Source organism: Leucoraja erinacea, chromosome 27, assembly GCF_028641065.1.
Source record: "Leucoraja erinacea ecotype New England chromosome 27, Leri_hhj_1, whole genome shotgun sequence".
Lineage (NCBI taxonomy): Eukaryota > Metazoa > Chordata > Chondrichthyes > Rajiformes > Rajidae > Leucoraja > Leucoraja erinaceus.
In genome coordinates this window covers 10,751,215-10,778,220 of record NC_073403.1, presented here as the reverse complement: position 1 = coordinate 10,778,220, position 27,006 = coordinate 10,751,215, and the positions used below count along the sequence as shown (strand labels likewise).

At 40.5% G+C, this 27,006-nt stretch overlaps 1 protein-coding gene across 3 annotated transcripts in view; it reads right to left on the bottom strand.

Moving 5' to 3' along the window:
• Window positions 1-24,945, bottom strand: part of myo1d (myosin 1D) — a 262,798-nt gene extending 237,853 nt beyond the window's left edge. For all 3 annotated transcript variants that reach the window (XM_055657021.1, XM_055657023.1, XM_055657022.1), the window contains exon 1: window positions 24,522-24,945. In XM_055657021.1, the coding sequence (XP_055512996.1) occupies window positions 24,522-24,616 (95 nt within the window). In that variant the 5' untranslated portion in view covers window positions 24,617-24,945. The remainder of the gene's footprint in view (window positions 1-24,521) is intronic.
• Window positions 24,946-27,006: the final 2,061 nt, after the last annotated feature.

Below are 27,006 nucleotides of genomic sequence, written 5' to 3'. Positions count from 1 at the left end.
ATCTCCTAATGAAATGAATTACAATGAAACACACACACACACACACACACACACACACAGGGAACGATGAATCAAAACATAGAAACCTGAATCTGCATGGCTTGATTTGTTGCTTTGGGGCAATTGTATCGCTGGAGGAAATTGTATTTGGTATGATTGTGTTGGAGAGTGGATTGCTGAATGGGGCCTCTCCTTGGGCCAGAGGTCATCTGCTCTTTCTCTATGGCACATTCTTGAGCTGTGAGGGTCATGCTGAGATCGAGACAGACTTCAATGCTGAGAGATAGACTCTGTAATTTAGCTTTGGCCAAGTTAACTTATAATGAGGTTGTGATAAGGGATGGATGCTTGGAGAGGAAAATAATTAGATTGATGGATATGTGACCTTCCTATGTTTATAGAAAGTCGAAGTAGCAGATGTAATTCTGAGTTGTGAATTTACGCTTTGTTCTGTAATATTTGTAAAAGACCTTGTAGTGACATTGGAAATCCAGCTCGCAGATAGCAGGAAAGGGGCTGCAAATTAGAATTAAGTTGTATCCCGGCACCAAACACTTATTAATTTAGTTGACAGATTTACGACCCATGTATGCCTGGTTGGGAGGTGTGTGTGGGTTTTGAACTTAGAAACTGAAATCGGCAAACTTATATAATTAATGTTTTAAATACATAGGTAATAGTATTTTAAACTGTGTAAAATTGTAGTGAAACAATTTATGAAATGTATTGTTTTAGTAGGACTGTAAACATTAGACTTTGTTTAGATTTATAGAAATATCTTTCTTCTTGGTATGGAAAGTGTGTATGACTTGTGTGATCATTGTATTACATATGTATCTTATATTTTGAGGAGTGGTCTTTGATAATTGAGCCTACTGGGGTTTTGCTGTGTTGAAATAAAATAATTCTAAGTAAAGTTATGCCACAGCTACAAGCTTTTGAGTCAAGTTGACTTTAGATTGACAAATTAACTCAGTATTACAGCACCTCACAATATTATAAATAAAGCAGAGGCAGAAACCTAGGAATTATAAACCAATTAGTGTAAAATTTATTTGCAGTATATTGCCAGAATCTATAATTAAGGATTGGGTACCTGAATATGAGTTCATTAGAGAGCCAGTATGTAAAAGGATTTGTCTAAAAAATGACAAATAATGGACAATTACTACTGGTTTTGAGGAATTCTGGGGATAAAAGCATGATAAGAGCAAATGTCAAAGTTTATTGACGAGGCAAATTATTGTTCTGGATGGGAAACTGGTTGAGCAGCATAAAAGACTGAAGATAACTGACATGGACTAAAATTGTAGTTTGTGGCCTATGGCATATCACGGGATCTTGGTTTGATCTGTAACCATTCATCAAATGTGACGAATGCAGGGTTGGCGATCCACATATCAAATGACACAAAGGTATATTTCAATATACAACAATGATGTAAACAATGATGAAATAACCAAACTCCTGGAGGAGAAACACAAGGCATTCATCGAGTGGCAGAACGACGTATCCTCCATCTCCAAAAAGAACCGCTTCAAATACCTGCAGAGCAAGGCACAGAGGGAGCTATGAGAGATGCAAGACTGGGCGCGTAGAGCTGACGAAGAACTGGGAAGTTCAGACATGAACAACTCTACGCAGTTTTTCAGCTTGATCAAGGCTGTCACTGGTCCACCCAAGCTGACCTCCTCCACCCTCCTTGCAGCTGATGGCAAAACCCTGTTCAAGGATAAAAGCACCATCTCAGACAGATGGAGAGAACATTTCACCAACCTCCTCAATAGACCCTCTGCCGTTGAACCAGTCACTCTCGACCAGATCCCACAGAAGCCAACACTTGACGACCTTGACCTCCACCCATCTTTGGAAGAGATCAAGAAGGCCATCAGTCAACCCAGAACAGGCAAGGCATCAGGCTCGGACGGAATCCTTATTGAACTCTACAAGGCAGCAGATCCTGAGACACTAGACGCCTTCCAAAAATCTTGTCTAGCATCTGGGAGACAGAAAGTATGCCCAATGAATTCAGGGATGCCACTGTTGTCTCCTTGTTCAAAAACAAATGTAGCAAAGCTGACTGTGGCAACTACCCAGGCATCTCCTTGTTGTCCGTCACTGGAAAGATACTGATCCGTGTCATCCTCAACCGCTTAATCAATAAGGTTGCGGAAGCAAGCTGGCTGGAGTCTCAGTGTGGTTTCAGACCTGGTCGCAGCACTGCTGATATGATCTTCACGGTGAGACAGATACAGGGAAAATGCATCGAGCAGAAGATGAACCTCTATGCAATCTTCATCGACTTGACAAAGGCCTTTGACACGGTCACCCGGGAGGCTGTGGTTGATACTTCACATGCTCGGCTGCCCAAGAAAGTTCATCCAGATCATCCGGCTCTTCCATGATGGCATGACAGGAACAGTTCTGGTCAACGGCAAAACTTCTGCACCTTTCGACATCTCTAATGGAGTGAAGCAAGGGTGCATTCTGGCCCCTGTACTCTGCAACCTCTTCTTCGGCTCCATCCCGAGTCACGCACTCCAGGACCTCGACCGTGACGTGTACCTCAATAGTCAATAGTCAATAGTCAATAGTCTATTTAATTGTCATTTGGACCCCTGGAGGTCCAAACGAAATGCCGTTTCTGCAGCCATACATTACACACAAATAGACCCCAGACACAACATAATTTACAATTTTACATAAACATCCATCACATAGCTGTGATGGAAGGCCAAAAAAAAAAAACTTACCTGAAGTAACGTCTGGACCGATCTCTCTTTGACTTTCGACGACTGAACGCCAAAACCAAGATGCACAAACGGCTCATTCTCGAAGCCCTTTTTGCCGATGACTGCGCCCTCATGGCTCACGAGGCTGACCCCCAGTTCATTGTGACCAAATTTGCGGAAGCAGCACAGGTTTTTGGTCTCACAATCAGCCTCAGCAAAACGGAAGTCATCCACCAGCTGGCTCCAAACACTGCAGCACCGCCCCTAAGCGTGCATATTGTCAGCACACAGCTGAAAACCGTCGATTCCTTCAAATACTTGGGAAGTGTAATATCATCTGATAGCTCCCTGGACAAGGAAATCTCAACGAGAATCAGCAAAGCCAGTCAAGCACTTGGACGACTGCGTACACGAGTGTTGAACCACCACAACCAAGCTGTCAACTAAACTCAAAGTCCACAAAGTAGTTGTGCTTTCCAGGCTTGTCTATGGCTGTGAAACATGGACCTTGTATCAGAATCACATCCGCCAACTTGAAAAGTTCAATATGCGCTCTTTTCGGTCCATCATGGGCATTCACTGGCAGGACAAAGTGCCTAACCAAGAAGTATTGGACAGATCAGGCTTCACAAGCATCAAGGCAATAGTCATCAAAGCACAGATTCAGATTCAGATTCAATTTTAATTGTCATCGTCAGTGTACAGTACAGAGACAACGAAATGCACAGCTCAGATGGATTGGGCACATTATCAGGATCCAAGATCCGAGATCTTCGGTACAGGTTTGTAGGTTAATTGGCTTGGTAAATGTAAAAATTGTCCTTAGTGTGTGTAGGATAGTGTTAATGTGCGGGGATTGCTGGTCGGTGGGGATCCGGTGGGCCAAAGGGCCTGTTTCCGTGCTGTATCTCTAATCCCAGTGGTATGAGTATTGATTTCTCTAACTTCAAGTAACCCCTGCACTTCCTCTCCCTCCATCCCTCCCCCACCCAAGTCAAAGCAGGTTCCTGTTCTCACCTAACAAACAGCTAACAATTGCCCTTTTCCTTCATCATCGTTACTTTATTGCATTTCTTTCATTCATTTTTTCTATATCTCTCTGAATCACTGTCTATATCTATTGTTTCCCTTTCCCCAGACTAGTCTGAAGAAGGGTCTTGACCCGAAACGTCACCCATTCCTTCTCTTCTTAGATGCTGCCTGGCCCGCTGAGGTACTCCAGCATTTTGTGACAGAGAGATAGGGAAGGGCAAGATTTGAAAACGAGACATCAAAGGGGACAAAGTTCAAGGAAAATGTACAATCGCGTACAATGATAAAATGTAATCAGGAGGACAGTCAGACTGGTCAGAGAACTAGGATGGGGGAGAGATGGAGAGAGTGGGAAAGCAAGTGTTGCTTGAGGTTAGAGAAATCAATATTCAATTAGATTATGAAAGAAAACTGGCAGGGAACATAAAAACTGACTGCAAAAGCTTTTATAGATATGTGAAGAGAAAATGATTAGTTAAAACAAATGTAGGTCCCTTGCAGTCAGAAGCGGGTGAATTGATCATGGGGAACAAGGACATGGCAGACCAATTGAATAACTACTTTGGTTCTGTCTTCACTAAGGGAGACATAAATAATCTGCCGGAAATAGCAGGGAACCAGGGGTCAAATGAGATGGAGGAACCAAGTGAAATCCGGGTTAGCCGGGAAGTGGTGTTAGGTAAATTGAATGGATTAAAGGCCGATAAATTCCCAGGGCCAGATAGGCTGCATCCCAGAGTACTTAAGGAAGTAGCCCCAGAAATAGTGGATGCATTAGTGATAATTTTTCAAAACTCTTTAGATTCTGGAGTAGTTCCTGAGGATTGGAGGGTAGCTAATGTAACCCCACTTTTTAAAAAGGGAGGGAGAGAGAAAACGGGGAATTACAGACCAGTTAGTCTAACGTCGGTAGTGGGGAAACTGCTAGAATCAGTTATTAAAGATGGGATAGCAGCACATTTGGAAAGTGGTGAAATCATTGGACAAAGTCAGCATGGATTTATGAAGGGTAAATCATGTCTGACGAATCTTATAGAATTTTTCGAGGATGTAACTAGTAGAGTGGATAAGGGAAAACCAGTGGATGTGTTATATCTGGACTTTCAGAAGGCTTTCGACAGGTCCCACATAAGAGATTAGTATACAAACTTAAAGCACACGGTATTGGGGGTTCAGTATTGATGTGGAGAGAGAACTGGCTGGCAGACAGGAAGCAAAGAGTAGGAGTAAACGGGTCCTTTTCACAATGGCAGGCAGTGACTAGTGGGGTACCGCAAGGCTCAGTTCTGGGACCCCAGCTATTTACGATATATATTAATGATTTGGACGAGGGAATTGAATGCAACATCTCCAAGTTTGCAGATGACACGAAGCTGGGGGGCAGTGTTAGCTGTGAGGAGGATGCTAGGAGGCTGCAAGGTGACTTGGATAGGCTGGGTGAGTGGGCAAATGCATGGCAGATGCAATATAATGTGGATAAATGTGAGGTTATCCACTTTGGTGGCAAAAACAGGAAAGTAGATTATTATCTGAATGGTGGCCGATTAGGAAAGGGGGAGATGCAGCGAGACCTGGGTGTCATGGCACACCAGTCATTAAAAGTCGGCATGCAGGTGCAGCAGGCAGTGAAGAAGGCGAATGGTATGTTAGCATTCATGGCAAAAGGATTTGAGTATAGGAGCAGGGAGGTTCTACTGCAGTTGTACAGGGTCTTGGTGAGACCACACCTGGAGTATTGTGTACAGTTTTGGTCTCCAAATCTGTACACAAATATGATGAAGAAAACTTTTTTCACACAGAGAGTGGTGAATCTCTGGAATTCTCTCCCGCAGAAGGTAGTTGAGGCCAGTTCATTGGCTATATTTAAGAGGGAGTTAGATGTGGCCCTTGTGGCTAAAGGGATCAGAGGGTATGGAGAGAAGGCAGGTACAGGATACCGAGTTGGATGATCAGCCATGATCATATTGAATGGCGGTGCAGGCTCGAAGGGCCAAATGGCCTACTCCTGCACCTATGTTTCTATGTTTCTATTCATACTGCTGGGTTGAATGCTGCCCAAGCAAAATATGGGGTGCTGTTCCTCCAATTTGCGCTGGGCCTCACTGTGACAGTGGAGGATGCCCAGGGCAGAAAGGTTAGTATGGGAATGGGAGGGTGAGTTCAAGTATTTAGCAACCGGCAGATCATGTAGGTTTAGGCAAATTGAGCAGAGGTGTACAGTGAAACAATCGCTGAGTCTGCACTTGGTCTCGCTGATATATAGGAGTCCTATAAGCTCTATTTAGATTACATCTGTGAACAATTCTAGATTCCACACTTTTGGAATGATGCATTGACCTTGGGTGAGGGCGGGGGAAATGAAACTTTGAATTACCACAATGATAATTGCATTTCCTGGGTTAAAATACATGTAGAAATTACAGATACTTGGGATGTGTTCCCTGATCTTTAGATAATTCAACACAATTCAATCAAAGATGTTGACCGATTGAAGAGATTTTTTTAAAATAAGACAGATCACCAAATCCTATTCTGTTGACTTGAGGGCCCAGGATTAGGCAGCAAGATTTAAAAGTGAGAGCCACATCATTTGTTGCTACATTTCTAATATTTCCAATGTCACCAAGATGGTGCGCTGACAACATAATTGAGACCAAACTATTTTTTCCCTCCCACACAACCCCCCCCACTCACCCCACCCCCCTTCATCTTTCAGAAATCAATCAGGAAATCTGATCTTCATATTTGGAACAGGGAAAATAAAGTTGCTGTTTAAAGATTTTTTAAAGACAGGAAACTCCCTGCTAATCGTCAAAGTCAATTTGCAAACAGAGATTTGCCTTCGCCTACACTATAGCCTGCCACAGCATCATACAATGGACTATAGAAATTGCTGCAAAATATTGCATGAGAGAGTAAAATGGTTTTACAGTAGCATCAACAGTCGCATCATTTTTTTAAATTGATGTTATGACACATTGCCAAATCTCAACTTATACTAATAACACTTATAGTTCTACAAAATAATGAAACATTCCAAAACATGTGCATAGACACATAAGCTTGCATACAATCCACAAAATTATCACTTTACTTATTTGGCGGAAAGTTTGTTAATTTGACGTGTTTGTAAATTTATATTTAAACAAATCTGTTTCAGAAACGTTGCCAATTATTTCTATAAACCAACTGAACACTTGCATTAATTCAGTGCAATGCAAGTTTTCCCAGATTTTGTGTTATTAGTGTCGGTGTGGAGATCAGTAGTTGCTAGAGTGTATAAACGTCCATCGGGTGATGCAAATATGAAACTGCACACATAAGTGAGTGACATGAAGAATTGTGATGGCAAATTTTTACTGGAAGCCGAAGAAAATGAAGGCAAGGTAATGAATAATTTATGGTAAATCACCAGCCTAAATCAGATTATTTTTCTAAATAAAGAGTTGTCCCTCAAAACTTTGTTAAACAGAAAAATGAAATTTTAATTTACAGACTGCCAAGGAAGTAATAAGCAAACATCTGAAAAGCATGGTATGCTGAAATGGCATGCCATCCGTCAAATATTTCCTCCTCCACAGTGCTCTATTTGATTGCCTCCTTTACCTCCTTCCCCAAATAAATGTATTCAGCCATCAAAATAAAGAAAACAGCATGGTATTGAGGGACTAAATTTTTTTTAAATAATCAGATTTGGAGGAAAAATGCCCTCAAGTAGTCATTTTGGACTTTGCATCCCACTCACAATTTATAATCCCATTTAATGTTGTCAGCAATCTTCAAAATATTGTAATTTGTTTTATCATCTAAATTATTGATTGATAACTTGAATAGTTGAGACCCAAGCACTGATCACCGTGGCAGCAAAAAGTACAGTCTGCCATCCCCAGCTTATTTATCTGTTTTATCTGTCTGTCAACCATGCCTTCAAACATACTACCATTCAAAAGTTAAAAAATTATCAAAAGTTTTTTTAATAAACACATAAACCACATATGCTATATTTCTCAGATATTCTCATGTAACACAGGAGACGGCTATTTGTTTACCAAGTCTATACTGGCTCTCAGATCAATCTCTTTTCCCCACATTCCTTTGTGATGCATTTCCTTTCACATGCTAATCAATTTCACCCCAAACACTTTATTACCACCAAGGCCAATTAACTTATTGTCTGCATGTCTTCGAGAAGGTGAGGGGAGAAGGAGCTCCACGGTGACTGAGCGCGTCCTTTCGTTGGCAGCGGCCTGAAGCAAGCACTGCCGGCCAGGGGCTACAATGTGAGCCACAATAACACCGGATCGCGCAGTGGCAGAAGAAAGGTTCGCTGGTGCAGACCAATGGCATCAGCGCTTAGTTTTAAGGTGGAACGACACAAAGTGTTAGATTAATTCAGTAGACCAAATCAGTATGAAGAAGGGTTCCAACGTCACCCATTCATGTTCTCCAGTGATGCTGCCTGATCCACTGAGTTCCCACCTTCTGTAAATGTACATGTTTGTAGGTTAATTGGCTTCTGAAAATTGTTCTAAGTGTGAATAGAACTGGTGTACAGGTGATCTCTGTTTGTCCGAAGGGCCTGTTTCCATGCTCGATCTCTGAACTAAACTAAAGAGATGGACCCCACCCACCTCGTGAAAATGTATGCAATGGAAATTGACAGCAAGACTAAAGACATTTTTAAGTTATATTATGAGTTGTATTAAACAAGTGCATTAAATAGCGCCAATACTAATATTGAAGAATTGAAAGAGGAAGTTACTTTTAAGATAAGGTTTTTTCAAGGTAAAATAATTTGGCTGCATTACCTGGTCTGTGTAGCACAGACGATAGTAACCCCATTCCTCTACAGACGTAATCTAATTAGATTTGCTCACCTATTTCTGAATCTCATTTTTATGGTTAATGAATGTTAAACTCCCATGACATGTTGCAAGCGTATCCCATCGGGCAAGTATATCGATGTTTTATATTTTGGAAATCAATAACATTTGTATTAGATTTTGTTCCATGAGTAACTTCCACCAAAAGTACCTAATTTGCATGTCTGAATGATTTCCTTTTAACATTTATCATCAGAATACTTGGCTAGACTGTCTTTGGATATAATATAAATCCGTTCCTGTGGTCCTCTTTTCACTGAGTTTCCTGTATAGTATATGGGTGTGTGAAGTGAAATTCTTGTCTTCTGGAAAGGAAAGCAATGTCACTGACTTGAGTATTCTGAGGAAAATGAAGATGGTATTTTATTTCAAATAAAATGATTGCCATAGAACTAAAAATTAAGACAAAGCCTCAATTTTTTTTAACTTAAAATCAATTTGGCTGAAACAATGGAATATAAAACATTGTTATTGATCAAATAATGATGGAAGAGAAAGAGGCACCAATTTAAGATTACTTTAAAAAAACCCAATTATCTTAAAATATTTCAGTAGATCAGATTTGGCTGCTTCCACCATCCTCTTGTTTTAAAGCCGAGTAATAAATTCTCTAACTTTGATGCAGGAGTTCCACTGCTCTGTTTGCATTATCTAAATGAATTTCATTAGTTTAATTGATTGTTTAAAGTAAAGTACGTAATTAAAAGAATTGTGTTTTGAACCCATAGGCTAATTTTGGTGGTAAATCAACCAGTAAGCACTATTCATGGAACATTGTAATTACAGAAATAAATAGTGAAATATAACTTAAATGTATCTTCAAGTAAGTTGGAAGTGTTGTTGCATGGTAAATATTTTAAGATCTTGCAGAGCTAAATACTCCAGTACCTGATAGTAACCTAGTGGCAGCAGCAAGTTATTTTATGCCCAGATTTAGACAGGATTTGGTTTTCCTTCAGTTTGTTTCAAAGTCAAATGTCATGCTGACACCACCTTTTATGCACAGCCAACAATAGCCGTAAGGTAATGGAAGAACGCCCGTGACTGTAGAACCTTGAATTAAGAGGGGTTTTTTTCAGGAGAAAAGTTAAGAAAATTGAGAAATGATCTTTGAAGTAACATTCAAATTTTATTTGACGCTGATCATTATTTTTGGTATACAGGAAACCAAAGCCAAATGTATAGAAACATTTCTTGGTGCTGCTCTGATCTATTGCAGTTTGTTGTTGTTGCTCAATATAGCTGTGGGTTTTTTTCATTTCAAGCCCAGTCAGTGCATTTCTTGGCTGGGATAGATGACTGAATAAGGGAGAACATGGATGGAATTTCAAATAAGTGATCTGAAGCTATCTTTGAGGTTGATTCATGTCCATGTTAACAGATATGTAAAAACAACATGCAGCAGAGATGCATAATTAATTCCATGGGACAGGATCTACATGCAGAAGGGAAGCTCCCAAGATGTGCCATGGAGCCGTGGAAGAACGGACCCGGCGGCCCGCCAAGACAAGATCAGGTCCGGTGGCCAAGAACGAAGACTGGTGGCCACTGCCACAGCCCATGGGGGGAATCTCAGTAGCCCAGAAGACCAGAGAGTTGAGGACGGTTCCATTGGCAATGTTGGACATGATAAGTGGGCCGGTAGGATTTGTACTGGGTTAATGCTTCCTGCGCCTTCAAGGTTGGCTGCAGGAGGCACTCCCAGGCCACAAAGGTTTTTTGGGCAAGGAAAGTGACGTCGGGTCATGGGTCTGCAGCAGCCTGCGGCTTACCTGAGCTTATCTGGATCGGGGCGCTGCATTACTTCCATCATGTGAACTGGACCTTTTCTTTGTAAACAGCACCATAATGTGGCGACTGCATTTGTGGGTTGTGCTAAAGAAAGTCACTGTGCTGTGCATATGTGGCAATAAAGAACTATTGATTATGTCCTTTTAAACCACATTACATGTAGAATTATTTCCCTCTATACAATTTAGCAATTCATACAAATATCATGCAAGCAACCCATTCCTTCTCCTAAAAATTGCAGGGAATATATCTACATAATTCCTTCTTATAAATCACATAGCATCTCCTTTCAATAAATTTGACAACTACGTTTTTGCTTTTCAGAAGATTTCTTCAGGGGAACAAAGATCAGTTCATCACCTTATAGAATTGGATTTTGGAAAGGTCATTGACTTGAACAATTAGTGGTGGCTGTTTCTATAAATGCTTCCTGACCTGCTGAGTTATAGAAATCCACAATATGGCCCATTTTCCCAGAATGAAAATCTCTGGCCCTAATGTGGGGATTGTCTGTATTTTGCTTTCATCTGAACTAATTTTAATTAATGGACAAAACCATGAAAAAATCAATTTAACTAAAGTTATTCTGTGGTTTGGTATAGTGCCCATTTTTGGTTATTCCAATTCAAGAGTCATCCTGGTGTGGCAGATTAATCTAACCTATTCTGGAATTGTGGAATCTAGTGAGAAGAATTTATTCCTTCAATAAGGTTACCAAACTAACCACTCAGGCTTATGAACAGTATTATCAAGTCTACGATACCACTGAATTCTGTAATGGCCATTCCACGATGATAACATTCCACTCTTCACACTATTTTCGGTATAGAGGAACTGTTCCAGAACAGAAATAGGTACTTTGAACAATATTGTCCAAATTCCTTAGAGCAAATGTTTGTGCAACTCTGCGATATTCGCAACCACTTTCCATTTCACTTGCACAAGAATCTTGATGCTGAAATGATTGTCCCGGTGGTTGGGCGCCGAGATTGAAATCTCAAGGTACGAAAGCAAAACATTTTTGTCTTGACAAAGAATTGATAAGGGATTGTAGCTAAATTACGTGAAGTCGACTGAAATAACATGCTGGAAATACTCACCAAGAAAGTATCTGACACTATTATTTCCCCTTACTTCAGATTAATAGTATCTGTAGCATTTTTCTGAAGGAGCATGTATCTTAAAGGTACAATAAACCCTTGTTATAACGGACCATAGGGGGAGAATGGTGTCTGTTATTACTGAGTGTCTATTATAACTAAGTACAGCATTATTGTTGTATGTCATTGAAACAAAGAACTGCAAATATGGTGGAGCTCCAAAATGCTGGAGTAACTCAGCGCGACAGGCAGCATCTCTGGATAGAAGGAATGGGTGACATTACGGGTCGAAACCCTTCCTCAGACATTCCTCTGCCTAGCAGAGCTTGTCTTTACTCTTAACAACTTCTCATTCGACTTTTCCCACTTTCTCCAAATCCAAGGCGTATACATGGGCACTCATATGAGCCCCATCTATGCCTGCCCTTTGTAGGGTACATCAAACAATTCCTGTTCCAGGTGTTACCAGGCCCTATCCCCAAACTCTAACTCCACAAGTTACATCATTCCAGCCTGGGAACGACGCCTCCAATGCCTGTGATGAGCAATTATTACTTCATGCTCTCATATGTATATGTATAGTATATGAGGGTTTTTTCTTTTCTTTTTCTTTTTTTCTTTTTTGTATGGCTTTGTAAATATTTGATTAGTGTATAAATGTAAATAATTTGGTGTACATATAGCTGCTGGTGTACATATGGTGTACATATAGCTGCTACATTTGTAAAAGATAATTACAAGCAGTTGAATAAGGGGTGGGAATTAATAAGCTTTGGCTTCTTCCTGCTCCTTTTCGGACACACGATTTCATTTATTTATAGATATTGTTTATGACACTATAAATATTCTTGTTTTGTTTTTGTATGCTGTTTCACACTTGCTTTTTATTCTTTTATTCTGTTCGAAATAAATAATAATAAAAAATAAAAAATAAAATAAAAAAAATACTTCTAAAACAATGAGCTCATATTTATTTTATGGTTTAGATAGACAGCGTGGAAATAAGCCCTTCGACCTACCGAGTTTGCACCGATCAGCACATTAACACTATCCTATGCACACTAAAGACAATTTTATGTTTATACCAAGCCAATTAACCTACAAACCTGTACATCTTTGGAGTGGGAGGAGACCGATGATCCTGGAGGAAACCCACGCGGTCACGGGGAGAACATACAAACTCCGTACAGATAGCACCTGTAATTGGAATCAAACCCGGGCCTCCGGCACTGTAAGGCAGCAACTCTACCATTGTGCCACTGTGCCACTCAGCTTTGTGATAACTTAGCAAATGCCTTTTAAAAATCTACAAAATAATACATTTCCAGACACTCCTCTATCAACCCTGTTCATTACATCCTCAAAGAATTCTTGCAAATTTGATTTACCTTTCCTATTATTACATTGACTTAGATTACACTACACTTCTCCAAATGACTGATATCAAGGTCTGATTTTAAGGTGCTCTGTTGGTCCATCCAGTAGAATGGGCCAACTGGTATATAATTCCTTAGTTTCTCCCTCTCCTCTCCCTTAAATAGTGAATAACCAGTGCAGTTTTTCTAACTAAAACAAATGGTTCCAAATTGAGAAGTTTGGAATTTTATAGTTAGGGCATTTACAGTACAATCACCAATTCTTCTTTAAGCTCTGGGATGGAAATTATCTGTTTTTCACTACTATACCAAAAGGCGGGACATTTGAGCAACAGATTTACTTACAAGACAATTTACAGGTATAGAACAAAAGATTAAAATACCAAGAATGAATCCATCCATCATTACTTAGATGTTCTCTTTTGATCAAATGTATTGAATAGCTCGACCAAAGAAGAACTAAATAGAGGAAGCAAATTGGAGGTTCTCTAATATTATGTTGAGAATTCAGTCTCCTTTTCAGTTACCAAATACTGAAGAAAGCTCAGATCTCTTTTGCAACTTCAGAAGGAAGGTTTCGTCACACAAAATCAAAAGTCTTGGAAAAAGGAATTACATTGCATACAGTCTAAACAAATACACACCCTGGACACCAAAGTTGATGATAATATGCAGAAGATGATTTTTTTAATTATAATTCTAGAAAACAAGTTGGCCTGTTCACTTATCAACTACCTGCCTCAGTTTCCATTATAAAACTTTCCCAAGGAGATGCAATTTTCAATTTATTGCTAAACAATACAAACTAGTGCAACACAAAGTATATATTTTCCGCATTTGCCCGATGGAGATACAGGGTAACAAAAGTACCCTGGTTTGCTACCTCCAACACTTTTATTCCAATGAACAACGTAACCTAGATTTCACTTTCAAAAAGCACAAAATTTATCGTTGGTGTTAATATGGTGAATATTATTCAGCAATGTGGTAAAGGATTGGCATAGCAATTATGAATCTTCACCAATTGTGCTGCTTGACCACGAGCATCATGAGAACAGCAGCTAATTCTCAATTTTCTTGGCAATTTGATGTAAATTATAAATGTACACATTAACAATTAAATTCACCACTGAAATTTGGGGGGCTGATTAATGTAAAAATAAATACATTTCTAAATAAAGGGATTTGTGCTCCTGCAGTTGGCATCAACTTTCAGAGAGAGGATTAAAACGGGTCTCATTAAAGCAGTTAGTAAATTGTTCATAGAACTTTTTCTAAATTAAAAAAAATTAATACTTACTTACCTGGATCATTTTCTTAACTACCTCAATCTTTTCTTATTAATTTTCTCCAGGCCAGTGATTTTTCAAAGAAATATTAAGCAGCTGATCTATAAATTATGGTTAAGAATCCTACCAATTGGAAAGTTCTTCAAAATTACTGACAGTGTTCTTGATAGGGTTCAATGTTTATTTATCCCAGTATACAATATTGTAACTAAACACAGTGTTACAGTGATCAAAACAAGCAGGAGCAATCGTGTTGAGTGTGGAACAGATAACACAAACACAAGAGCAATGCTCAAACATATTATAATCTTTTAAATCTAAAGATCAAACAACTTCAATTGTCTTTAAATATTTCCTTTTTCTGACATAAATTGTTGTACTTTGGCATGCTTTCAAAGTTTCTTCCCCCATACAAATTTATCTCAAGAAATCCCAAACACTAATGATCAAAAGAAATATACAACCATGTTGTTCTGAATTAGAGATGAAAGTTGACAAAAAAAAGGCACTAAAAACAAAGGACAACGCATGAACATTGGAAAAGGCTGCTTCACGCCAGCAGGATCAATCAGGAACACCATATTGTATCATTTCAAATGCGGATTTTCAGTGTTTTATTTCTAGCAGGAGCATTCGTTATTTGATTTTAAACGTGACAGTCATCAAGACTTCTTATTGGCAAAGCTTCAGTGAATAAATGTGCCATGCCACCTGACCCTCCCCCATCTGGTTCTGGTTGATTTGCTCTTCACCTCTTTCCAAATAGTTCCCCACATCACCTCCCTTGCTTACCAGATTCTAACACTGGTAGCCTTTGTGTTCCTGCTTATCAGCTGTCTCCACTACCACCCTCCCCTAGCTCAATTTTATCTTTTTTACTTTTGTCTGCCTCCATCTATCATCCACCTGCCTCTCTCTCCCAACTACATCCCTACCACTCCCTCTCTAGCTTCATCTACCCTTCATCCCTTAGTCTACCAATAACCTCACTGTTCCCCCTTTCCTCTTTATTCTAGCTATCTTCCTTCCCCATTACTATTTCTGATGCAGGAATTTGACCCAAAATATTGACCAATCCTTTACTCCCACAGGTGCTGCTCGGCCTACTGAGTTCCACCACAAATTACACGACAGATTCAACATTCTCAATTACCAGTCTTCACATATTCAGCAGCAGTGATGGAAAGTGTCTACAACATATCCATTAAGCAACACCAACTGAGCACTAATCTGTTAAATACAGTTTCCAGCCATATCACTTCACTCCATATATATACATTACTAAAACTCTGATCTTGTGCTCTTCCGGTTTGCGTGGTTTTTCTATTTGCGCAAAAACGGTACACGATGGCACTACGATTTTCCGCCACCTTACTCAGCAAGCGCAGATTGGTCTCCTCTCCTGTCAGTCACCCAGGACGGCGACGCCCAGGCAGGACCGGCAATGCCCCCTTCCAGCGCAAACATCGCCGCACTGATTGGCCATGTCCTCTGTCACTCACTGACGGGGAAAATAAAGCTGAAGGAGCGGAGTGGGCAGAGCCAGGCCGACTCCGAGGAGGACTCCGATTACAAGGTATGGAGTCCATCTCCAAAGCCGACTGCTGCAATTCGAGATCCTGGGGAGGTGAGGAGGGAGAGTGCGGGATTGAGGGAGAGGAGGGGATAGGAAAGGAGAGGGGGGAAAGTGGGGGAGGCGAGGAGGGAGTGGAGGGGGAATAGAGGGAGGGGGGGGGGATAGTGGAGGAGGAGTTGGGGGGATAGGGGGAAATGAGGAGGTGGGGGGTAGAGGGATAGGAAGGGGGGGGTAGGGAGGGGAGATGAATTGTGGGAGGGAGTGACTGAGGGTAGGGGAAAGGAAAATGAGGTGAGGGAGGGATTGGGGAGGGGAGGAGAGGGGAAAGAAGAGGGAGGATGAAGAGAAGGGGAGGGAGTGCTGGGGGATGAGGGGAAATGAGCCGCGTCTGAGCAATTAGGGGCTATGTGTGTGTGGTGGAATATTGTGTTGGGGGAATGGGTTGCGTTGAGGGAAACGGGTGAGTGGTGGAATATTGCGTTGGGAAATGGGTTGCTTTGGGGGACCAGGCCTCCCGTGTGACTGGGACCCAATGGGTCCCATTTAGTCTAGTATCACATTAAAGTTTGATCTAAATATAAACACAGACGTACTAATGACAAAGATATTCCTTTGATATCAATTGTAGCATTCTGGAACCTTCATATAATTGAAGGCAATGAGAATCAAGAAGAAAACACTCGAGACATATTTTGCACAAGAAAATAGTTTACAGGGTTTACTATCCAATAGATTAGCCCAGCCCATTGCTAAAGCAGTAACTGAGCCGTGTTCTAGGCTTAGACAGCATATCGTCCCTCAAGACTGCTCTAACATTCTGCAAGATAACTAATCTGATCTTGGCCTCAGTTCCTTCTCTATCACCAGCCCATAACTCCCTTATATACTCAAAATATGTTTATCTACGCTCTTCTTCAATTAATCAGCTTTCAGAGCTGTGTATGATAAAAGGTCCAATGCCTCATAACACAGAAGAAATTTATTTTTAACCCCATCAAAAATGGATGCCGCTGATTTTGAAAGGGCACCCTCTGGTCTTGGGCTATCAAAAGGAGAAATATCTTTTCAGCTTCGATGGCCCTTCTTGGTCGGCATGGAAGGTTGGGCTGAAGGGCCAGTTTCCATGCTGTATGACTATGACAATCTACCTTGCCAAGCCCTTTTAAAATTAAATCTTTCAATAATATTACCTCTCCAATATCTTCAGCCTTTGCACTGGCCTTCCCTCAACAAATGGGGTGGCACAGTAATGCAGCTGTAGAGTTGATGCCTTGGAGCACCAGGGACCTGGGTTTGATCCTGACCAAGGGTGTCGTCTCTTTGTAGAGTTTGTAAGTTCTCCCCATGACCTGTGTGGGTTTTCTCTAGGTGCTCCGGTGTCCTCACACGCTCCAAAGACGTACAGGTTTGTAAGCTAATTGGCTTGGTTAAATTGTAAATTGTCCCTGGCATGTGTGGGATAGTTGTTCGTGTGCAGGGATTGCTGGTCAGCATGGACGAAGGGCCACTTTCCTCACAATATCTCTAAAACTAAAAAAACGTTTTAAAAAAACAAAATCAAAAATGAGGAATTAATCTGTAATTCCATTTGCCACTTCTCAAGTGAAGCAGCGGTCCATCTCAAGTTCAAGTGAGTTTATTGTGGAAGGACATTATTGCCATAGAGGGAGTGCAGAGACGGTTCACCAGACTGATTTCTGGGATGTCAGGACTGTCTTATGAAGAAAGACTGGATAGACTTGGTTTATACTCTCTAGAATTTAGGAGATTGAGAGGGGATCTTATAGAAACTTACAAAATTCTTAAGGGGTTGGACAGGCTAGATGCAGGAAGATTGTTCCCGATGTTAGGGAAGTCCAGGACGAGGGGTCACAGCTTAAGGATAAGGGGGAAATCCTTTAAAACCGAGATGAGAAGAACTTTTTTCACACAGAGAGTGGTGGATCTCTGGAACTCTCTGCCACAGAGGGTAGGTGAGGCCAGGTCATTGGCTATATTTAAGAGGGAGTTAGATGTGGCCCTTGTGGCTAAGGGGATTAGGGGGTATGGGGAGAAGGCAGGTACGGGATACTGAGTTGGATGATCAGCCATGATCATATTGAATGGCGGTGCAGGCTCGAAGGGCCGAATGGCCTACTCCTGCACCTAATTTCTATGTTTCTATTGTCATATGTCCCTGATAGGCCAATGAAATTCTTGCTTTGCTTCAGCATACAGAACATAGTAGGCATTTACTACAAAACAGATCAGTGTGTCCATATATCATTATATAAATATATAGATACATAAATAAATAAACTGATAAAGTGCAAATAACAGATAATGGGTTATTAATGATCAGAGTTTTGTCCGAGCCAGGTTTAATAGCCTGATGGCTATGGGGAAGTAGCTATTCCTGAACCTGGTCGTTGCAGTCTTCAGGCTCCTGTACCTTCTACCTTCTCCATACAACACGACCCGTAGAACAGCCAGGTTAGTGCTCACGTTCAACGAAATACAACACAAAAGAATGTTTAACTTGGTCTCCTTATCATATAAGTGTATTGTCATCATCACCAAGTTCATGACCGCCACATGGAAAAACAAAGGCAGCATGTGTATAAGATAGATCCACTTGCAAAATCTGCTCCAAGGCATGAATTATTGTGATCTGGAAATATATGAAATATGTCACAAAATAGAAGTCACAAAACACCCAAGCTAATATCTTCACAAGAATACCTTCATCACAAGGTTTGTGGCAGTTCAAGGCCCTCACACCATCTCCTCCAGTCCAATTACCATTGGGAAACAATTAATCTTGCCTGCAATATTGTACTCCATGTAAAAATAAGTACATCTACATTTTCCGTGATCTTTTTATCTTTTGGTGTCTCGTTTCACACGCCCTAACATATCTGTCTCCATCTCTCCTGACTGTCTGAAGAAGGGTTTCGACCCAACACATCACCCATTCATTCCTTCTATCCAGAGATGCTGCCTGAACTGCTGAGATACTTCAGTATTTTGTGTCTATCTTAAGTAAAACACAAGGATGAACCAAAATACCCAAACTTATCACCTGTGGATCCTGACTGTATTTACCCAAGCTGGGCAAACTGAATAATCCCACCTGATATGGCAGCCACCCAGCAAGGTTTCCCCAGTGAAACACCCTCTGATGACATGTGTGGCCTCTAACCAAAATATTCAGACAGTCTTGACAGAGGCACAGCTGGACAGGGAAGATAGAACTTTGCTGTTTGTCCAAATTTTTGCGACTACTTTATAATTTTAAAGATCTGAGATATTCAAAAATATATTTTAAATAAGTTTGCTGTAAATAATTCAAATTCTAAAAATTAAAAATTAAAACAAATGTTCCTCCAAATTTTAAGACACGAGTCCCATTTAAATGAATGGTAACTTCAAATCTATCCAGCACATAATATTACATTGCTAGATTTGAGGATAACAGAGTGCTGAGGGTTCAGACTACATTCTAGAGATCCTAGCCAACACAGATTGAGATCAATACAACACTGAGGTGTGTTGCACTGTCAATTTACAAATATCACTTTTTGCCCAAATTATACTTGAAACAACACATTTAAATGGCAGAGTGATGAGTAACCTTTTAAAAACATGAAAAGTCCTAAATTGACGATCACTGCAGCACATCTTTCTGGTAAGATGTTAAATTGAGGATCTATTCAGAGAAACATGACTGTTATGCAGGTACCCTAATCAAGATTTAACTCTCAAACAAAGTTAAAGAATTACCTGGTCATCTGAGCAAAATAAACATTGATATGTATAACTAAAACAGCAGCTGTACCATATTAAGTCTGCAACTTTAAACAAGGTTGGCATATTTATAAATTAGTGAAGCTATTCAATTTTATTATCCATAAATATTTTCAAGATTAACTCTTCCCAAAGAGTCTGTGTGGCCATTCACCTCAAATATTTAATCAACAACATTTTGGTAGATGTGAGATCAAAGAAAAGGAATCCTCTATTCCTCAGGCTCGTCATTATATTTACTAGAATACTCACATGTGTTTTAGAGCAAAAATATTTTCAAAATAGAAGCAACAATTTAAGAAGTGGTAGGCAATTTGGAAGGTTCCATGAACAGCAATGTAATGACCAAATAATCTGTTATTGTGATGTTTATTGAGGAATAAATATTAGCCAGATACCAGTTTAAATCTTGATTGAATGTTCATTCTACAAAACTGCATCTCTAACTACATTGCTTTCCCTCAGAACTGCACGTTAGTGTTAGTTTTATCTTTCTGGAAGGGATTTAAATCCACAATGATCTAACCCAGGTGAAGATACTGCCATTAAGTTAATTCTGGTCCTGTAAATAACTCGAAATATCTTTGGACTTTACAAAAAGCAGCATAAAATGATATTTAAAGAAACTGTTGACCAAAACATCTCTGACAGTTACACCACACACAAAAAAAAAAATCTGCCGCATACTGCATGCAAAATGTCACCTTCCTCCTATGCCATCTTGAATTCAAGATTGTTATTGCAGCTGTACCTCAAAGTACTTTTGAAAATTATAAATTCGACTAAAGATTTGAAGTTTATCGTCAATGACAAATCATAACTCCATGCCACATTACTCAAGTTTAAACAACAGTCTACTAAATTTACACAGGGGATTAGAATCAATGACTGCAAACTTCCTGGAGGCAAATCTAAACAAACCAATAATGTTGACGAAATGTTCCGATAGTGTAGACTTTTCAAAAGTTTGTACGGTTTAGAGATTCAAAATAGCAAGCAGCCCAAATTAAAATATACAATTCAAAGGCAAAGCAAGTTCTAACATTTTTTTTCCATTAAAGTTTCTCTTACAGGTTTTCTGCAACTTCAGGTCTGCAGACATTAATTTCTATTAGCATTGGACAGATATCAAAAGTTGAGGATGGTGGAAAGTACAATGAAGGAAAGACATTCTTCCCAAATGAACTTAAGATAATCAGACCTCAAATCTGGTTGTAAGGGGCAGCTGATATAAAGATTGGTGGAGTTGTTGATAGTGTGGAAAGCAACGTTGGTGAAATGAAGATTGATGAAGTATAATAGAGATAAACGTAAGGTGATGCATTTTGAAAGCAGTAACGAAGTTACAATGTATACCGTGAGTGAAAAGGTCTTCGAGAACATTGAGGAAGAGAGAAATCCCGCAATACAAGTCCAATGATCGTGAAAATGGAAGTGTAGGTAGAGAATTTGGTTAAGGTATATAGGATACTGGCCGTTTTAAAAATAAGGCACAAAAACAAAAGCAGGAAGGTAATTCTCCAAGGTACACAAAAAACCTGGAGAAACTCAGCGGGTGCAGCAGCATCTATGGAGCGAAGGAAATAGGCAACGTTTCGGTCCGAAACCCTTCTTCAGTAATTCTCCAATTTCGGTCAGTCGCAAGGGAGTTTCAGCAGAACATTACATGGGATGGAGCATGTTAGTTGTGAGGAAAAAGGCTTATTTTCCAAGAAGAGATCGTGGGAATGTGATTAAGCAATGGAATTAAGCATAGCTGAAATGTTTTCCCCACTAAACTTCTCTGCTAATCAAATGCACATGCCCAATCTAAATTTTCTTAAATAATTCATTATTGTATATGTTTTTACAAAATAAAGGCAAATAATTACATTTTGTTCTACCTTGTCCGAAAACAAAATGCTAATGACATGATCAAGATGTTTCGCTGGTTGGTGTTCTCTACTGTACATCATGTGCCTAACTTCCAACTAGTGCACAGGTTTAGTCAGGATTCTGTTCCTTTCAGCTATTCATAACCCATCTCCATCCACACCACGCAGAAAAGCAGCCAATATAATCAAAGACTTGTTGCACCACTTCTTCTACACTTCAATCGGGCAGAAAATATAAAAGCTGGAAAGTGCACAACAAATTCTCCTCTCCTCTGAATGATCCTTTCATAAACTGGGTACCTGTACTGCCTGATTCACCTCTACTCCAATGCGGACATTGGACTTTGTTTTCTGAAATTGGTGTGCTACACCTGAGAACTATATTCTGTTCTTTCCCTTGGCTCTACCTATCAGATACAGTGGATGTTGAAAGAATGTTTCCACTGGTAGGAGAATCTAGGACAGAGGTCATAGCCTCAGAATTAAGGAGCGCTCTTTTCGAAAGGAAGTGAGAAGGAACTTCTTTAGTCAGAGGGTAGTGAATGTGTGGAACTCATTGCCACAGAGCACTGTGGAGGCCAAGTCGGTGGAAAATTTTAAGGCAGTGATATACAAATTCTTGATTAGAACGGGTGTCAAGGGTTAAGGGGAGAAGGCAGGAAAATGGGATTAGGAGGCAAAGATCAGCCATGATTGAATGGCGGAGTGCACTCAATGGGCTGAATGGCCGAATTCTACTCCTATAACTTGTGAACTGTACTTGAGTTGGGCTTGTATGATATAGAGCATTATCGGATTTGATTTGATAGCTAGAATGTTGGAAATACAGCCACAAACAGAGTTTCCAGCTGACGTAAGGGGCCCGTTATGGCCAGCAAATCCACCCTGTCAGTCTCCCAAATGATTATCCAGATGAACACGTTGTTGATAAGTAGGGCATTCATGACCCGAGGAGGACCTGTGGTGAGCAGCTTGTTGGCCTTACTCAATCTCACCATTGAAATTTAGAACATAAATTGGAGACGATGAAGTCAACTCCACACTGCTAATTTACTTTGGCTTCAATCCAGATTTGTGTATTGAAAGTAAAAGTGTTTTCCACGTCTGAACATGACGTCTTGGTTACAATGTGCTAATGGTTTGCTGTTAAGGTAAGAAAATAGGTTTAACTGCATAACCCTTATTTGTCAGTGTGTAAATGTTTTTAAACCAAATTAGAGAATATTCCATAACTTCTCAAAAAAAGCTATTCAGAATATCATACAGCTAATGCCAAAATGACTACTTGCAGGAGTAATGTGTTCGGATATGCAATTTTCGAACATCAGATTGCTACTGTAATAGGCCAGATTAATCATAATTAATGAGTCAGATCATCTCCTGGGATGTGACGCGAGGCAGCAGAAGATTCCTGGGATGCACCACTGAGTCAAATGGCGGACAGGCCACCAAGGACAAAGAGGAACCCGGCAGGGGGCTGCTGAGAGCAGTCCAGTGGAAGGGGCAGTGAGAGCAAAGTGGGACCCGGTGGGGATCTGCCTAGAACAAAGAGAGACCCTGCGGAGTGCCACGGAGAACAAAGATGAACCCAGCGGGCCACCTGTGGTGGCAGGCCTGGTTCACCACTGCAAGATAAGACTGTACTTAAAACTTTTGAAACTTTGTTGGCACAAGAAATGTGGTGACTCTTTGAGTACTACCTAGGTCAAGTCTGCTGTATGATCTTACTGGATTGTATGCAAAAACAAAGAATTTTACTGTACCCAAGTACGTGACAAATATCTATAATTGAATTATTGATCCTGCCAAGTCCACACATTCAGAGTCCCAGCTGATCCTGCGGCTTATGATCAGTCTTTCAATCTCAGAGTCCACCCAGTCCCACTGCTTGTGCAGCAGATTTTTGTGGATAAATTGAGAGTAAATATAACTTTCAGCAATTTTATCCATCACTTAGCTACAAACGTGACATTCTACCATTTAGTTAGGGCATTTTCCAAAAAATGCATTTTCAATACAAGTGAATAACAAATACTTGGCTGATGTATAATATACCATATGCAGAAAAATATTCTCTCTAAACTACTCAACACAAAACCCCGCAGCAACATGTGGCTACCAGAATGAACATGATCAAACATTTGCAACAATGAGAGGATGAAAGGGAAAAAGTGCCCGACATAGAAAATATCAAATATTAATCAATATCTCATCAATTATGTTACAACCTCCCAACACATTCTGAATTACCCCCCCCCCCCCCCTCCCCCATCCCATTATTTAAGCATTTTGACTTAATATGAAATAACCTTGTACTCCAAAGTCCAAGAACATCATAAAATCATACAGAATTACCCAAGTTGCTATTCAATCCAATAAGCCTGCCCTGGATCTTTGAAATAGTCATTGGTTAGTCGAACTTCAAATGGTTCTGAATATATATATATATAAATCTGCTTCCCTCACTCTTTCAACATTGTTAAAACCTTGGAATCAAGAAGAATTTGTAATTCATCAAAAAGTAATCAACATGGAGTGGGTTGAGGGTGGTCAGATATCACAGAAGAGCCTTCTGAACACAGAACATGTACTTTATGCCAAGGTATTATTTTTTTTCAATGCTTGAGAAAAGATTGAAGGACAGCCCCTCGAGTAACCAATTATGACAATGTATTTTGATTCTCCATATTAAACTTAAGGGTGTAATCGGTTGTAGTGGATTTGTGTTGATCATATGTCAATTACATCTTTGTGGAATGTAAAACAACCTTGTCTCGGAATGAAATCACAAACGGTGAATTTTATTTGATGATATCTTCATTACAAATAAATCACCAATACAATATAAATTACCTGTAGTGTATTAAGTTTCATTTCGCCTACATGTAAATCTGTTCTAATTTCTTCATGCAGGTCCTCCGCCCATCCCCATCCATTGATTATGGGTGCGTGTTTGAAACATAAACAAAAACACCCTTGCATCTCTTATCATTAGTTAAAATTCTCTCATTCGCTTCCGTTCAACGCTGTCGCACACGCCAGGCTTCCCTCGGTTCCCACAGCTCCTCGGTCTGTCTCTTACCTCAATTTTAAGTTTGCCATGAACTCTGACATGTTGATTGTGTCCATCAGGACAAAGTCTGCTTTGCCGAACTCCAGGCTTTCCTGCTCCGCCATGGTTCCCCTTGTCTGTCGGCAGCGTTGCCGAACGGGGAAAGAGTGAAGGAGACTTTGTTATCCTGGACTTCAGCTCCTTCGGCTTACCGCTCACAGGTTTCCCTTAACTCCACGCACTTTTCCCCCCTCGCTCCGAACGATCTAAAATAATAAACGATTGCAGCGTCCGCAGTTTTGGGTGGTGGGGGGGTGGGAGAGAAAGGCTCTTGTCCCCGACAGTTTTCCTTCAGCTTTCCTCTATCCTGACTTCGACTCTTTCCTCACGCGAACTCTCCGAAGCCGCACCTCACCTGAGCGAGACTGTCAGCACGTCACGCCCGCGCGCGTGCGTGCGCGAGCGAGTGAGCGAACGCCGCTGGCAGGGCTTACGCAGGCGCGCGCTCTCGGTCCTGGCAGTTGGGCGGTTGGGCGGGCGGACGGGTCTGTGCGCGCGCGCTCGCTCGCTCGCTCTCCCTCCTTCTTGGTTGGGCGCAAAGATCCTATAGCAGATCTTTGGTTGGGCGGGTGCGGGACTTTTTGGCAGAGGCTCCATGCAGCCGGCTGGAGCAGACTGGAGATGAGATGGGGGTGGGCTGGGCTTGGCTTACTTGCCCGCCCTCCCCCAAACCTCCTTGCTCAGGTATGATTTTCTTGGTCCTCCAAAATATTCCAAATGGAATTTAATGAAATGGAGTTTGATGATGTATGTGAAAGAAAAGAAAGACTTATACTCATCCATTGTGCCAAAGTGCGAAGAGAAGATCTCAATGGATATTTATTGTCAAATATGCAATTAAAAACATTACACAATGAAATTCGTTTAGATGGGGTCCAGGAAAAGTGTTAGAACATAGAACAGTACAGCACAGGAACAGGCCCTTCAGCCCACAATGTCTGTGCCGAACATGGTGCCAAGGCCATCACTTACCTTCCTGCTCATAAACCATCCCTACATGCTGGAGCAACTCAGCGGGCGGGACAAGCAGCATCTCTGGAGAGAAGGATTGGGGCATGTTTCGGGTTGCGGGTTTTAAGAACCTCGACCAGGTCTCAACCCAAAAGATCACCCATTCCTTGTCGCCAGAGATGCTACCTGCCCAGCAATTTGTGTCTAAACGAGCATCTGCAGTTCCTTCCTACCCATATTCTCTGTTCCCTGCATATCCATATGCCTATCCAAAAGTATTTTAAATGCCACTAATGTATCTGCTTCAGCCATCATCCCTTGTAGCATGTTCCAGTCACTCCCCACCCTCTGTGAGAAAATCATGGCCCACACTTTTCCTTTAAACATTTCCCCTCTTAGCATAAAGCTATGCCATGTGTTCTGAACATGCAGATAACCCTACAAGAACCAGAGTTACATACTGCTTCCTTTTTTAAAAAAAAACACCCGTTGGACCAATGGCTGGAGGTGCACTTGGGGATCAGTTAATATATTCTATTAGTTTCAAGACAGTTGTGGAAAAAGATAGACAAGCCCACAAGTTAAAGTCATAAATTAAGGCAAGGCTATTTTTGATGGCTTTAGACAGGAATTTGTAAAGGTTGACTGGGTGAGGCTTTTTCAGGAAGACTTTTAAAAGTGAGAAAGGAAGAGTTCAGAGACAGTACATTCTTCTTATAAATGAAGGGCAAAGCTGACAGGTTTAGGGAACCCAAATCCAAGTAGATGGGGATATTAGAACATAGAATAAGGGGGTGCATTCCAGGCATGTGCAGTCGGTTAGAATATATGTAGTTCTGCTCTAGCATACGCTTCTCTAACACAAAGTAGATATAACGTGAGTGAAAACACTATTTTCATTATAATTGGTTATCACGTAATTTTGACGAGGAAAGTTACTTTGGAAATTGACAGACTGATAAAAAAATTGGCTTGAATTTAAACAATATGGGGTGGGGGAATATGTTTCCATGTAACCTCATTGTTTCTTAAGAGGAATCTATCAGTTTTACCAACAGGCAGTCACTGAAATTGACAAGCAATTACTTCTATTGACATATGTGTAACAATACTCTACTAAACAATGTAACATATAGCCTTTAGTATCGTTATCTTGCAGTAACACAAACCGGTTGCTTTTGAAAATACCTTTATTTGGAAAAACCTGCCTCAAAAATAACGTACTGTACATCTGAAACTCTCTAGCCCCAACTTCCTTTCCCCCATTGACGCAATTATGTTTATAAAGTGATTTTCTATAATACAATGTTTCTTAGGAATGCAACTATTGCATTATAGCAGAACTAATTGTGCGAATGGATATAGATAGATTGAGTGTGGGTACAAAAATAATAAATGGAATTTAATTTGAAAAGCAGCTCTTGACTACTGGAAGGAGTCAGTTAAGGAGGACGAGTGATGTTGTTCCCTGTGCCAGACAGCAGGGAGATTTGGCTTCTTTCTT